Source organism: Gymnoscopelus braueri, assembly GCF_963280865.1.
Source record: "Gymnoscopelus braueri genome assembly, chromosome: 7".
Classification (NCBI taxonomy): Eukaryota; Metazoa; Chordata; class Actinopteri; order Myctophiformes; family Myctophidae; genus Gymnoscopelus; species Gymnoscopelus braueri.
Window position 1 is genome coordinate 33083083 of NC_137608.1, and position 15460 is coordinate 33098542.

A 15460-nucleotide genomic window follows, 5' to 3' on the forward strand; every position below is an offset into this window, starting at 1 on the left:
GGGCCTTTTTCTTCCTCCTCTGTCAATCCTTCTATCTTTCATCCTCTGGACTAATCCCCATCATGCATTGGGGGGAAATCCTCAATGATACACACACAAAACTGGAGTGTTCATTTGGGTGCAGAAATGGACCTGTAAGGGTAATTTCTTTCACCTTGATACTGTACACCTGACAACTGGTGTACAGTTATTAAAACCTTCCAAAAAATACATAATTTTACACCTCACGTTAAAGAAATGGCTTTCCTCGAGGTCACGCTGAAGATGTCAGTCCTCAGAAAAAGAGGTGGTTTCTTTGCCATCTCTCTTGGGCAAGAACTGAGGGACCGTGGGTCATTCCCAGATGAAAGTTCACCTTAAATTACAGGTATTATTGTCTCTTAAACGGCTTGACGCACGCTGAGACGCCCCCAGTCCGAAACAGGTGGCACAGGAATCTCCAAAAACAACATTGTAGCGAAGACAAAACGTTGTGACAGAGTAAACAGACCCATGATGTGTATAATATGTTAAATATATGGGGTGAAATCCCATGCTGTCACTAGGATGATCAAAGTGAGAGGTCTTTACTACTACTTATGGCTCATCTCCAGTCCACTGCACTGAAAATAGTTTCAATAAAGAGCCCCTTAGAATGTCTATTGAGCCACATTTTAAAGCTTGTTGTTTGCAGCCCATTCATTGGGCACATTGCAATTCTCAGCATGTTAATCTTCAATAATGACTGTGATCGGGGCGGGGGTGGAGGTGGGGACACGGGGGGGGTGGGATGGTAGTAAATCGATGCACCTGTTGGGTCCACAGTGGTTTCATTACAACATGTGGGCCTCTCTGCTTCCAAAATAGACCAGGTGCCGCTTCAGGTTGGACATGTACCAACAGGCAGACTGACAGCTTAAGGCGGATCAAAGCGGATCTGCGGCGGGGCTAATATACACTGAATGGGTTTTGTGTGGGCGGTGTTAGCTTTTCTCACAATCCCGTGGAATCAAAGGAAGGGATATGCACACAGCAAAAATCATCAGTGTTAATTTAACTCTTTTTGGGTCCTGAGGATTTTACTGTGCACATGTAAAGGATGTATGGCTGATGAAAGAAAAAGTGCTGTATAGGAAGGATTTGCCTGAATGGAAGGGAAGGATAACTTCTACCACAGTGGCTGAAAGGTAGCTTGACTTTGAATGATCGAGGAAAGATTTGGTGCATAGACAGAAACAGAGGTGTTAGTATGTAAGACCTGGCTGGGTCTCTTAAAACAGATCATTTTTATCATGCTATTAAAAATGTGGGGAGTAGCCTCCCCCATTTAAAACAACAACAACACTTGTTTCATCAATATCCCTGTGGCGGAGTCTTAAGAATCCATTGATCCATTTTTAAGAGAGTTTCACCTGTTAATATGCCATTGAAGTCAAATAGTCTTGAGGAGAAATGCATGGCTCGGGCGTGGGGACGGAAAGAAGGGGAATCTTTAAATGCAAAACATGTCAGTCTTAACAAGTCAGTGAATCTTTCCCTCTTATAAATGATAAATTGACCCCAAAATCAGTTTTCTTGTCACTCATTCGAGGCAAGGCCTTCCATGCTATGTGTTAACACAATGACTCGTTAAGTTGGACATTTTCCCAAGCGTTGCAGAGGTCAGATAGAAGTTATAAGAGTCGGGCCGTCCCCACCACTATTGTGCAGCGTCACTCCCAATACCTGTGATGGTGTCTGCATAGACAGGCTCTAAGAGTGACCCCCTGTACACCCCGTACAGGTTGGCCCGGTACCAGGTGGACGGGGACAAGGCCGTGACCGGCAGGCTGCGAGCGTCGGCGGCCACAGTGTGGTTCTGCCACTCTGCACCGGACTCGGCATCCATAACCTCCACCAGAAAGCCCTCAAACGCCCCCTCCTCAGCCTGCCAGGACAGGAGGAAGCTGTCCCACGACACGTCGCTGAGCGTGACATCGGAGACCACGGGCTTCTCCTCCTCTAGGTGATGACAAGGATGTTTGACAACATGGCACACAGTAAAAAAATCCGGAGTGTTAATTTAACGTCAGGGTCCATTTTTTTTACACTCCTGACTATACAGTATATCCATGGTTCTCAAAGTGGGGTCCGGGGACCCCCAGGGGTCCTTGAGCGGGTTCCAGGGGGTACCCAGATAAATGTTGGATAGTTAGGGACCAAATGGACCCTTATGTTGCTGTAACTCTGAGAGTGAACAAATGGAACCAAATGGACCCTTATGGGTCCATTTGGTTCCATTTGTACACTCTCAGAGTTATGGTGGTCCGTGGTCTAATGCAGGGGTTCTCAAAGTGCGGTCCGGGGACCCCAGGGCCCTACATAAATCAGCTATTTTCAAAAAATCTTGATATTCTTTGAAAATGTTTGAATATTTTTTATATTTTTAACACCACATCTGAAAATCTTTTCAGATGGGGATCCGCGGCCAATTACATATTCATTTAGGGGTACTTGACCTGAAAAAGTTTGAGAACCACTGCAGTATAACGCACAAACCCGAGTGGAACAGTACACGTGTGGGACGGACACAGGTCAAAAGTCACATTGCAATTGAAGCATTTCCAGCAGCACCTGCACAAACCCTGCTACGGGGACACGCCTCGACACTCCCGTATAGACCTTTGTCCATGCAGGTCACAGCAACTTGCACCAAACACAGTATAGACACAGGAACAAACCTTGCAAGTGATGACAAATACCTCAACAACATGACACTAAAGTGCAAGACTCAGACAAACATATAGGATATCACGGGACAACACAACTTGACACCACATGAAGGGATACAAAGGAGACATTCACCCTCGTGCTGACTCACTGTGCATTAAAGGTGTAGTTCACTCAGAAAATGACTTATTTTCTATCAATTACACACCCCATGAGGCCTTGAATTAATGGAGATTTTTTTAGTTTTTCTCACATTCCTAGGCCAATAATTTGATGACCGGGTCATCGGTCAATCGGACACTAGGAGACTCCGCCGTTCATCAAATTATTGGCTCAGGAATGCGACAAAAACTAAAAAATCTCCATTATGTCAAGGCTTCAAGGGGTGTGTAATTGATAGAAAATAAGTCTGTTTTTGGGTGAACTACTCCTTTAAGGTAGCACTATAGGTATAGCATTATGTGGACAAGTACAGTAGGGCAGTTGTGAAGACAACAATGATCGACATCGAGATTATCTCATCTCTGGTGACACACAAACAACAACAAACAAACATAACGTTTCAGCACAAGACTTTGACATAGAGACCACAGATATGCAGAAAATGTGAACACACAGTCTTTAAGTGACCAGATACACACAGGCACATTCAGACCCTGTCACATATTGGTAGATACTTCCAATTGGATTGGAACAATCTGTATGAGCCTCCATTGCTGACACAATTGTTCAATGAAAAGACCCAGAAACAAGCACAAGACTGAGCTGAGCATAAGAACAGCAACCACCCCCCACAATAAATAAAACAATTCCATAGAGATTAGACCAAGGTGATATTTCCTAGCTGGAATAAAAAAGACGAGATGAAAAGTGAATCGGTTGACATTGATCATTGCTCATTTGTATTTCAATCATTCCTCTTTACCGCTGAAAGAGAAGACCATCACTTTGTCTGGAGTGGAATTATTCCCCGATTAACACTACAAAAAGAGCTGAGGCGAAGAAGCGGCCTCATTATCGATGGCTGCCCACAGCCATTGCCTCCATTTCACCATATAAGAGGGGAGAGAGACACTGATGCATATCTGACTAAAAGGAATTAGAAAGGGAGCAAGAGAATGGGAACGAAAGACAGAAGAAGACATGCTGATGCATCTTGCGCATATTAATGGCCGTTGAACGAGCCATTAATTCTTGAAGGTTCGGCGTAGCCCACCGTGTAGCGGGAGTACACCGTTCACTTCAAAACGCGATGAAGAAGCCATGCCGACAGCCGTACCACACCCCCATAATTGGAGTCTATTGTATGTGTCAGCATTCAGAGAGAGAGAGAGAGAGAGAGAGAGAGAGAGAGAGAGAGAGAGAGAGAGAGAGAGAGAGAGAGAGAGAGAGAGAGAGAGAATACAGTATGTCAAGGCCATTATGAGTGTCAACATTCAGAGAGGAGAGAGCAGGTAAAGTGTCAAGGCTACCATTATCCCCTTTTCAGCCCCGCGGCGGTGGAGTGGTGGGCAGAGAGGAGAGCAAATGGGATGGAAGAAAATGTGACGATGAGGACGGAGTGAGATGAGATGGGATGGAAGGGCTTTGTCTGAAGCAGCTGATCGCTGCTCATCAGTGCTGCTCACATGGGAGAATGGAGAGAATGTATCTATAATGAGTATAATGGCATTCTGGCCACTATACATAGCATCAGCTGAGAGCTACTGAGTCAGCCTTTTGTGGACTGTAGCAGTGCTGATAAGAAATGAGACATTGGACTATGGCAAGAAAAAAAGCTATTCACTGATGTTTGCAACTTGAAAGGTTGCAAGTTCAAATCTCTCTTTCATTCACTTTTTATCATTGTGTTATCAGCAATGTCTCTTGAATATTACCGCATAAAAAAACTAGTCATTTTTTATGCTTGAATAAATACTTTGGGATTGTCTTTAATACATAATAACTAAAGTAAAAAGAAATAAAGAAATGCTTTTGTTATTATTTATCTTCATTAGACATTTATAACATCAGGGCGTGGATAACACCCCCCACACTAAAACCAAGTCATTTGTTCAATCTTGTTGCTGTTGACAAATGCAAGAGATCTCCTGAATCTGATTAATAAATTACATGTTACAAGCCTGTTTTGATACTTGATAGAATGTCTTTTTACATTCAAGATAGTTACTTTTCTACAGCTTGTTATACTTTAACATTTAGGGAAAATTCTTCTTCACTGCAGCTTTTAAATTTACAGTATGTCCTTCACTTCCCATTGCATGCACTGCTAGCTCTGCCGCGTGGTGCAGAACCTCATTTCTTTACTGTAATAAATGTCTGATGTGGAAAAATAATCAATTCAAATTTGAAACGTCAAGGTAATCCCTCAATATCCATTCAATATTCATATAGAAGCATGCATCATCACTTCTCCTGCCCATGTTAAGCATGATGGACAGCTTGGTCTCACTTCTGGCCCCCCCGCACATGCAGATGGACATGGATATGTGTGATGGAAAGACCTGACATGGCAAGCTGACAGCTGAGACATCTGCCCATTGACCTCCACTGCAAAATCCTGAGTACAAAATGTCACTCTCAGGATTTTACCGTGTGTACAGATGATGCAATCCTCAACCCTTTCAAAGTTAGTGCCATGTGCTTCCGTTGAGCTACACAGGAGCTCAAAACATGCAGTCCACTCATCATGCACTCCGTGTCTCATTCTCCTCATTGGAGAACCCGCTGGTCATGCAATTTTTTCAGAACAAAATACTATCCCAGAAAACAATCAAATTGTTAAATTACATGTTTCATTTCAGTTGTACCGAACCACTTAGAATGAGAAATGACAAATTATGATAAAGTGAGCCTTTCTTAAGTCAGTGGGTCTTTTTGTGGCAACAATGACCCTAAGAGCCGTAGAGGCTGAATCACTCCTGGTTGTGGGTTGCTGCACAACAAATGATGCAATTGAACATGTTTGTTCAATTATTTGTGTTATTCAAATGTGTTATTATTGAATCTTTGCTTGAGCCATTATCATTCCAAATGTCCATTCTCATTCTTCTCTGAGCCTTCCGATTTGCACAAAGGCTCCCCCTGCAAACCTCCCAGCCCCTGACTCAGCCGATTAGCTTAAATTATGATAATCCTAGCCTTTGTCTTACGATTTCCCTGTATAAACAACAATTGTTTATCAGCAAATCTCTGCTCTGTGACTGAAATGACTGCCGATTTTCTCCTGAGCGGTTTACTACAGCAGAGCCTTCAGAAAAACTCAAACTCAAGCTCTAATCCTTTTGACGAACGATGGTTGGCAAACCCAAGTAGTGTGCCACGACCTGAGGGGATAAGGGAGGGGGTGGGCTTACGGGTGAGGATGCAGAGGGGCAACCCTTCCCCCCCTCACCCATCTCCCGTCGCCCCTGTCCCCATCTCACCTCACCCATCCCCACCCTCGGTTCTTCAATCCTCTCTCTATCCCTCCTCGAACGTGTGCAGCATTCACTGTGTTTGCGCTACATGTCTGGAGACGATAAAGGATGCAGATTGGTGGGGCTGCGGATTAGAGGCTCAGTGATTTTTTTTTGAGACAATGTTTTAACAGGGGTCTCCGCATGTGGCCCTTTATCTGAAGGGCCCCACAGTTCATCGTGGTCAAATCGCACAAAGCCAGAGGGGAACAGGCTCACGCCAACAATTATCACATGAATGAGCATTGTGCAGAGCGCACACATGTCCTCATGGACAACCCACATACATGCACACACTATGTTCTCTCATTCTCTGTCTCTTTCATTCATGATGTTCCTCTCTCTCTCTCTCTCTCTCTCTCTCTCTCTCTCTCTCTCTCTCTCTCTCTCTCTCTCTCTCTCGCTCAATCTCGCAGACTCCCTTTATTGCAGGTCACACACACATGAACATCACACATATATGCATGTGTGCGTGTGTGCACACACACACACACACGCACACACACACACACACACACACACACACACACACACACACACACACACACACACACACACACACACACACACACACACACACACACACACACACACACACACACACACACACACACACACACAGTGTTTCAAGACAGTTATTCTGAAACTCACCAACTTTTCCCTCATGCTGTATCGATTTTTGCCCTCAGCCAAGCAGTTAATGGGCACCCACTGTATAACTGGAAGATTTACTTCGGAGATGTTTGGCTTGGAGGCACTCTGACCGCAGCACGAAAAAAAATTCACAATCATCTTATTTGTCTTTCCTTGTTTCAGTTAAAAGACGGAAAGAAAAAGTAAAATAAACCCACATGCTTCAAATGAAAATCTTCAGCGGGGGAGAAAACGCGGACAGAGAGACTGACAGAGAGAAGCGAACAATGAATTCAATTCATAGCCTTGGTTTGGCTGCCATACTGCAAGACAGAAAATATGAACCTATAGGCCTAGTTAATGAGGACTTGTCCCGAAGCCCTCCACCACCATCTGAAAAGCTGATGGAAAACAGTGGGGTCACAACGCTCTTTCTGAAAAGACCCTGTGTTTCGGAAACGCACGCACATTTTACAGCACCCTGTATGGAATATCAACAAATAACCATTATGAGGACAAAGTATATCCTGCCAAAAACCCCATTTAGTTCATACTACATGAAACACGGAGGCTTATCTTTGCTGCATCGTTAATACAAGCACTGTTTTGAAGCAATGTGTTCTCGCTTTGAAGAAAAGGACATTGATTTCGTTTTTCTCCATTGCCTCTATAAGTGAAGATGGAAGCAAAATGTGGTCAATAAAAATGAAAAAACGTCTAACATTACCACATGAGGTTAACACAAATATTGCTTTGAAGCTCGCTAAGTGGAAAGACATTTTTCCCATTGCTGAGATGATGACTGAACCAGCCTGCTGAAAGTTTCATTTCTTAAATGCCTAAGGTATGCTCCGTCATCGTCATGCAATGGCGTTGTGGACCAAAATAGCAGATCTATAAGCTCACAACACGTCGCATCCGCGTGGCATTGAGCTTATAGATGGGCTATTTTCGGTCCATGACGCCTTCATTACAACACAGATAAATCGGGCTTAACATGGCACCTGATCACAAGCATTGCTGTGTAATTCTAGCGACCCCCCCCCCCCACAACAACACTGACCTGTAGGTGCAGAGATGGTGGCGGGGGCACTGGTTCTCTTCCCCCTCTCGGCAGTGATGGTGATGGTGTAAAGCATGCCCGGCAGCAGGGTCCTCAGGGTGTGACTCTCAGAACTACCGGGGACCACGGCCTCTGCTTTGCGGCCATCGGCGGACACGTAGACCAGTCTGTACATATCGATCTTTGCCAGCGGGCGCTTCCACTCCAACAGCATGGTGGTCTCTGTCACCTCTGCCACGGTCAGGTCCCTGGGAGCATCCAGGGCTGAGGAGAGGAGAGGAGTACACAACTTAATGTCAATGGTCACTGCATTACTGTATAGTTGATGTGAAACAGTATTGATTGCCCAAAACATCAAGATAAATTGATAACGTCATCATAATATAGAGTAAAACTATCAAGAACATACATTAATGTAATCCTACCCTGGCTACACATCCATTATGGAAGGTCTTGTCAAACTAAATTGACTTATGTGCAGACTTTGCAGAGGGCAGTGTTTTTCAGTGGGCTAGTGAGTTGTGAAATGTCCTGAGAGGGTCACAGACCAAGAGTCACTTTGATAAGTTTGTTATTTAACTTTGGGGACAAATGAAACACTTGTGTCGCATTGTGAAACCAGTTGAGAGCCACTGACACAGAGGACTTCTCTGACTTGAATACAAAGTGTGTCTCGTTTTCACTGCTGCAGACAGGGTTCAGTGAGTGATAGTGTTCTCACCGGTCACCGCGTTGGTGGTGGCGGGCAGGCTCTCGCGTTCATCTTTCACCGCCGTCACACCCATTCCATATTCTGTACCTGGTCTCAGACCTGTGGAAGGAAAATAATACATTAGAGGGTCGGAAATGAATGCAACATTTGAAGTCAGAGGACATTACTCAGAATGACACGTCAGGGGCGGAACACAAAACCAGCCAGCTGCTTTCAGCTAATAGCTCTGTCTCATGCACTCAAATGCCTTGATTACTCAAGGCCCTTTGCCGTTGCTAATTACGCACTACGTTCATCCTGTCTGCTGCTGAGCACCACCAGTCTTGCATTTGCATTCATAGATCTATAGCAGTGGTTCCCCAACCTTTTGTGGATCGGGGCTCCTCTTGAAAATGGGTGGGCCCGTGCATTTGCAGAGAATGTTTCATTTTAATGATCAATCAATCGATTCGTGTTACGGCTTGGATCAATGGAACTAACACAGTACAGTACGGAAACTAATTTTTGAAGGTTACAAAGAAAAAACACTATGACACATTTTGTACATAATGTTTAACCACTTAAACCCCAGCATCCATATTGTGGGGAAAGCATTCTCTGAAAATAGCAGATCGACAAGCTCACAACGTGACGCCTTGCGTCGCGTTGTGAGCTTGTCAATCGGCTATTTTCAGCGAAAGCTTTCTCTACGATAACAGAAAACAGAAAAGGCACTAGTATCGAGCCTTCAGGGACTCCGGTTACCCATATGGGGTTCAAGAGGTTAAATATTAATGTTATATTATCATTCAAATCTTAGTGTCTATCCTCACAGGGCCCAACAGTGGGGCCCCGGCCGACAGGTTGGGATTCGCTGAGCCGTACCCTTTGGCACGGACCAGAGACCATGCTTTGCTATGATACAACAGGCTTTTGGCGGGGTCCTCTTAGCCTAAACAATTAAAGCCTTTCTTAGCCTGAATGCACCAATTTGTTTATTAAGTCCCCCCAGAGGTCGCCACGCAGCGAATCCTGTAGCATGAAATTACACCTTAATGCCCAGGAAACTCATTATCAATAAAATCATGAGCGTGAAGGCAATTACAGATAATAACTGTGTGAAAGAACCGCTGAGGTGTGTACCGAGCAGAGGGGGGGGGGGAGGGGGTCAGCTGAATGGGAAAAACATTTTATTTGCATGGGACAGGCCTCCCAAGGACAAAGAATGGGGGCCTAAACAAAGGCACTGTTGCCTTTTTTTTTCTTCTTTTTTTCCAGAGGGATTAATCCTACCACATGACACATGGTATGAAAAGAAAAGAAAACCACAAAAAAGAACACGTCCATCTCAATGCACAAACTTAATAATAGTAGGAGCACAGGGAGATGAAATTGAGCTCCCTGTTCTTGTTTGGCTAAGATCTGGGGGGGGGGGGGGGGGGTTGTGTGTGACCCCCCCAGATCTGGAATGTAGTTATTATTTAGTCACAAACTCTTGTTAACACTTTACATTGGTTGAATATTTATAAAACCCACAGACAGACAGACAGACAGACAGACAGACAGACAGACAGACAGACAGACAGACAGACAGACAGACAGACAGACAGACAGACAGACAGACAGACAGAACCACTTTCAACCTGACCTCACTATTTACGGCATGTAGGCGGAAACGTTCAAACGTAAAAAAAAAATTATTAAAACATGTTCCCATCCGTGCATTGTGAGCTTGTTGCGAGTGTTATGAGCTTGTAGATCTGGTATTTTTGCTACTTTTGCCGTCATACGACAAAGTATGAAATAGGGTTTTAATTTATGAAAAAACATAAAAATGTTGAGAGCTTTGGAGCAAAATTCATAGTCTTGTTACAATAGAATGTACACACTGTTAACCATTTGAACCCTTGCATCTGTAACGGCCGGGATTCGAACTCGGGTCTCCCGCGTGGAAAGCCAACATCATAACCACTAAGCCAGAGGGAATTCCCCTTAACTTGGGGGAGATATTAGAGTTTCAGGCCATCAGGCTGAGGTTGAGAGGCACTCTGCTACACTCACCCCCCTTTTGACCTCCTCCCACGGGGAAACCCGATGCGGGTCACGGCACCAATGTAACGCCCGGGATTCGAACTCGGGACTCCCGCGTGGAAAGCCAACATCTTAACCACTAGGCCAAAGGGAATTCCCCTTAGCTTGGGGGAGATATTAGACTTTCAGGCCATCAGGCTGAGGTTGAGAGGCACTCTGCTACTCATCCGTATTCTTGGCATGTCATAATAAGCAAAAATTCTGCAAAAATAGCACATCTACGCTTTGCGACACGTTGTGAGCTTGTAAATCTGCTATTTTGGGTGTAGAGATTTTGAGGGGGAAAAGTAGGCCATGGATAAACCCCCCAGTCAATGGTTTAAGACAGGGGTCTTCAACGGTCTTACGTCTTAAGTGTGTGTGTGTGTGTGTGTGTGTGTGTGTGTGTGTGTGTGTGTGTGTGTGTGTGTGTGTGTGTGTGTGTGTGTGTGTGTGTGTGTGTGTGTGTGTGTGTGTGTGTGTGTGTGTGTGTGTGTGTGTGTGTGTGTGTGTGCGTGCTTTACCAGAAATCTTGGCCTGGGTGGTGTCCCCTGCTCCGGGGGGGAACAGCAGCTCTCCATGGTCCCCTCCAGACAGGGGTCCATACTTGATGCGATAGTTGTCCACCTGAGCCTGGCTGTTCCTCCACTCTAATGTGATGCTCTCATCCGTTACGTCCACCGTCTGCAGGTCCCTGGGGGCATCCAGGTCTACAACACACGCACACGCACACACACGCACACGCGCACACACACACACACACACACACACACACACACACACACACACACACACACACACATGCACACGCACACGCACACACACACACGCTCTACAGGTTAAAACTTCGCTAATCTTCATTTTTAACTCAGAGAGTGTAACTAAATGGACCGTTCTTCTGGTTCCACTTGTACACTCTGTTCCATTTGTCCTTGTGTATTTTTTGGCTTCTTCTGCCTTTTTTATAGATAGAATACAGTAGACTGACAGGAAATGGGGAGAGAGAGACGGGGAGTGACACGCAGCAAAGGTTGTCGGGATCGGAATTTGAACCCGCGAGGCGCCCGGACCGTTACGCCAGCCATCCGGGCCCCATTTGTACACTCTTAGATAAATGTACAGTGAGGATTTTAAGCTGACTGTACATAATGTGTTGCAGTGAAGCACAGTATGGAAAAAGCCAGTGTGCTCAGTCAATCATCAGTCGATAAATAAAGGCAGACAGATGCGAACACACACAAACACACACAGCGGGGGACCTTCCTCCATAAACACACATGCCGTCAGTAAAGTATGTGTGGCCCAGACCCCCAATCAACACACAGACCACACTTAAGACACCGCACAGCGTGTGAGTTTGCTTTTATGTCAACAATTAAGAGTTAACGACTGTGGCAAACATTTTCATGTAAGACAAATGATGCAGTTGTTGTTATTGCTGGACATGAAAAAATAAACCTTGTTCCCCTATTCCCTCTAGTGATCAGATCCACTCATTCATTACAGTCTCCTCAGCTCACTCAAGCCAACCGCTGTCTGTCTTGAATGTCACGTTGTCAAACAATGAAGAGTTCTCTCGGCCCATCTTCACACATTAGACCTTTTTCACAGCAGCCATTATTGACATAAATAGCTTTTTTAATGTTACTTCCTTCACAGGTGTTGACAATGAAACTTAGGGTGAACCGACAGCTGAGTGGTTAGGGCGTGTACCACATGGGCTCAAATGCCTAACATAGTCACCAGTTCGGTACCCGGCCAGCCGGACCATTTGTTGCATCACTCCGTTACTCTCTTGCCGTGTTTCCTGTCTCTCTTTACTTACCTTTATACCATAGGAATAAAGGTTCAGAAGGCTAAACATTTTTTTACATATACAATGATACTTAATCACTTAAGCCCTATATAGCCTACTTCTTCAGATACAAATAGTGAAAATAACTCATCTACAAGCATTGCTGGCTGCAGATCTGTTATTTTCAGAATTGTTTTAATTTATTTTGGATTGTTTGACCTGAATGGAACACAACCTTAATTAGTTTCCTTGATACCTGCGAATCAAAAGGAGTAATTTCTTCTCCGCAATTTCCGGATCATGGAGCTTCTGTTCAGTTCCAGGAAGTTAGCAGTAAACACTAGCAGCGCAGTAGAGTTGCAGCAGAACAGACCGCTTGATGGGCACTTTTAAAAAGTAAGACGTTAAGCAATAAACAACAGCAATGTGCTCATTAACCAAGTTGACACGGTAATGTTGGCTTAAAATACGTCAACAAGGCAGGTAACATTAGCTGTTCACACTCAAATATTGACTCATTATACAGTATCTTAAAGACATACTGATGTAACCACATACATAATGTTGGTGTGTTATATAAATATTGTAAATCGATGCATTTATTAACTACTAAACACAAGTTCTGTCTCTCTGTATAATGCATTCAAATGGCCCTCCAGAGGACTTCCAGGAGCTGACTGAGTGATGTGAGGATCATGTATTTTTTACTTGTGTTGTCGCCACTCTGTTGTGAAGGAAGTAACATTACACAACTATTTATGTCAATATGGCTGCCACGAAAAAGGCCAATCCACATTCTAAATACATTTTCTATTGGCCTCACCTGTGAGGAAGGTCTCAGATACAGGGATGCTGGTCTGTTCTCCCCGCGTGGCCATCAGGGACACCTGGTACTCGGTGTCGGGGCTGAGTCCTCCAAGGTGATGCTGGGTGTCTGTGGAGGGTAGCTCCACCAATTTGCGGTCGGCCGGGTCCGAGCTGGGCCCGTAGGACACCTGGACCCCGTCGACCCGTGCCACAGGCTGGAACCAGTTCACCAGAGCTGTGTTGTCAGTCACGTCCCGCACCTCCACCTGGCTGGGAGCGTCAATCACTGGAGATTTGGGAGAACATGCTGTTAGCACAGTAGAGTTCTATGCACAATATTGTTTTTCCCAGGATGGCTTGTGAAGACTTTAGCTTGAGACAGCCTGTGTTTGGCTGAGACGGGGGAAGGAAGTGTTTATTTTGCTTCACGTCATAACCTATTATGTACACTACGGCTTGCCGCATTTAATGTGGGGCTATCCGCTGTTTCGTGTGGACACTCGCTTGCCTAGCGACTCACTCAGGCACGCCACACAAGCCTCAGTGAGGTCCTGCATTTGTTGTAGAACATTGGACACTTCCCCAGTCATCCATGTTCTCCAAAACAATATAGCGTCCTGTGCCGGGGGCCAAGCTGTTTGTACTGTAGGTATTCATTTCAACCAAACTACACCACTAATTGGTTCCCCCTTTTCTTGTTGCAGGTCTGGTAATTAATTAAATCACCTGTTGACTCATTCTCACTCAAGTTATTGTAAGGGCAGCAGCAACCTTTCCAAAAAATGTAATGTGCCATTTGGGGTATGATGTTATTATAGTATAAATATCTCACAGGGTTCATTCCCTGTGGGAATGGAGCCCTTCAGGATTGGGCCTTTGAATAATCTGCATGAATATATTACAATATATAGTCAATTGGGAACACAGTGCTACTGTGAGCTGAAAAATGCCAAAGCCCTCGTGTATTTCGGCAGGTTATTCCAACTATTTGCAGATCAAATCCCTGCGCCATGAAGGGCTCTCATGTTTTCTGGCAGTGAAATTGATTTGTCACATGCAAGCAACTTTTGAAAAGTCAACCTTCTGCACGAGGCTGATAAAAGGACAAATCTGCATTCGAGCTTAACACAGATTTGTCTTCCAAGGAAGCTGCCACTGTGTGTGTCACTCTTGGGTAGCGATACCATTCTCCTGGGAGGATGGCTTTCCCTGAGTGCTGATTGCATGACTGCCTGGTTGGTTGTAAGGCGTCTCCCCCACTCGAGGTGGAGGGCATAGAGGATGGGAGGTGAGAGGGGGCAAGAGAGGATCTTACTTCACACAGTCCCTCAGCATGGAAATCCTATAGTATAACATTAACGGTACAAGTCTGAGTGATGGCAGACTGAGTGAGATGGAGAATAATGAATCTCGCAACCCAAAGTTTGCTGACATGCATGTACATGAAGGCTATATCATCGCTGTTGTTGGGAACTTTTCAGGAAATGGAAGAAATAACCTAATGGATCCGTAGTTTTAGTCATAAGCTCGTGTCGAATACTTTTTATTGTTATTGACGTAACCACTTTCACTAGTTTTTAAAGCGACATCGAGACATCGAGATACAAAGCAATGAAATATGGAGATGTGTTTCTCAGACAGCAACAATATGTGTTTCTATATTATGTTTCTGTTTCTTGGCACTAGAACCATTTAGTGGATGCAAATACAGTACACACAAGTCACCAACACAGTATGACGCTTAGGTTGTTCAACAGAACTTAGTCTCTCAAGACTGCTTTGGTTCACGTAATTTACAAATGCCTCCAGTCTGTGCAACGCAAGCACGGAAAATGTGCAGATTATAAAGTGGCTGTCCGCCTCCCCCTTACTTCCGTTTCGTCTTTGCAGTTGCGTAAATCACATTAGTTGAAGCATATACAGCTTGCTGTTTAGCAGAAATGGAAATACAAAATTATATTTTACAGTTTACATTTTAAAATATGACAAACATGACAGCTTCCTGTGCGTGGCTTTAAGGAGGTTTTTACCATTTGAAGATTGTGGAATAGTTGTCTGGCATGAGAGACTACTTAGACCCCAACCTCTAAAAGGTTGTGTTACCGGCCTCCGGCATTACAATAATTTACCATCCAATTGTGCAGAGGAAGAGGGGTTTCATAAGCGAGGGGTTTCATAAGCGAGGGTTGTGACAGGTCGATAATGGCTTTCCCTTGCATATTTCTGTTTATTCTGGCACGTTGTAGGGCACACTC

At 44.6% G+C, this 15460-nt stretch overlaps 1 protein-coding gene across 2 annotated transcripts in view; it reads right to left on the reverse strand.

The window, feature by feature from the left end:
- tncb (tenascin Cb) overlaps positions 1-15460 on the reverse strand; it is a 48573-nt gene that overhangs the window by 11345 nt on the left and 21768 nt on the right. The window contains exons 7-11 of one of the 2 annotated variants that reach the window (XM_080433890.1): positions 13222-13491; positions 11128-11313; positions 8564-8653; positions 7843-8106; positions 1705-1980 (exon numbers count right to left, since the gene is read on the reverse strand). In XM_080433890.1, the coding sequence (XP_080290016.1) occupies positions 1705-1980; positions 7843-8106; positions 8564-8653; positions 11128-11313; positions 13222-13491 (1086 nt within the window). The remainder of the gene's footprint in view (positions 1-1704; positions 1981-7842; positions 8107-8563; positions 8654-11127; positions 11314-13221; positions 13492-15460) is intronic. The other variant, XM_080433889.1, reaches the window with a different exon arrangement.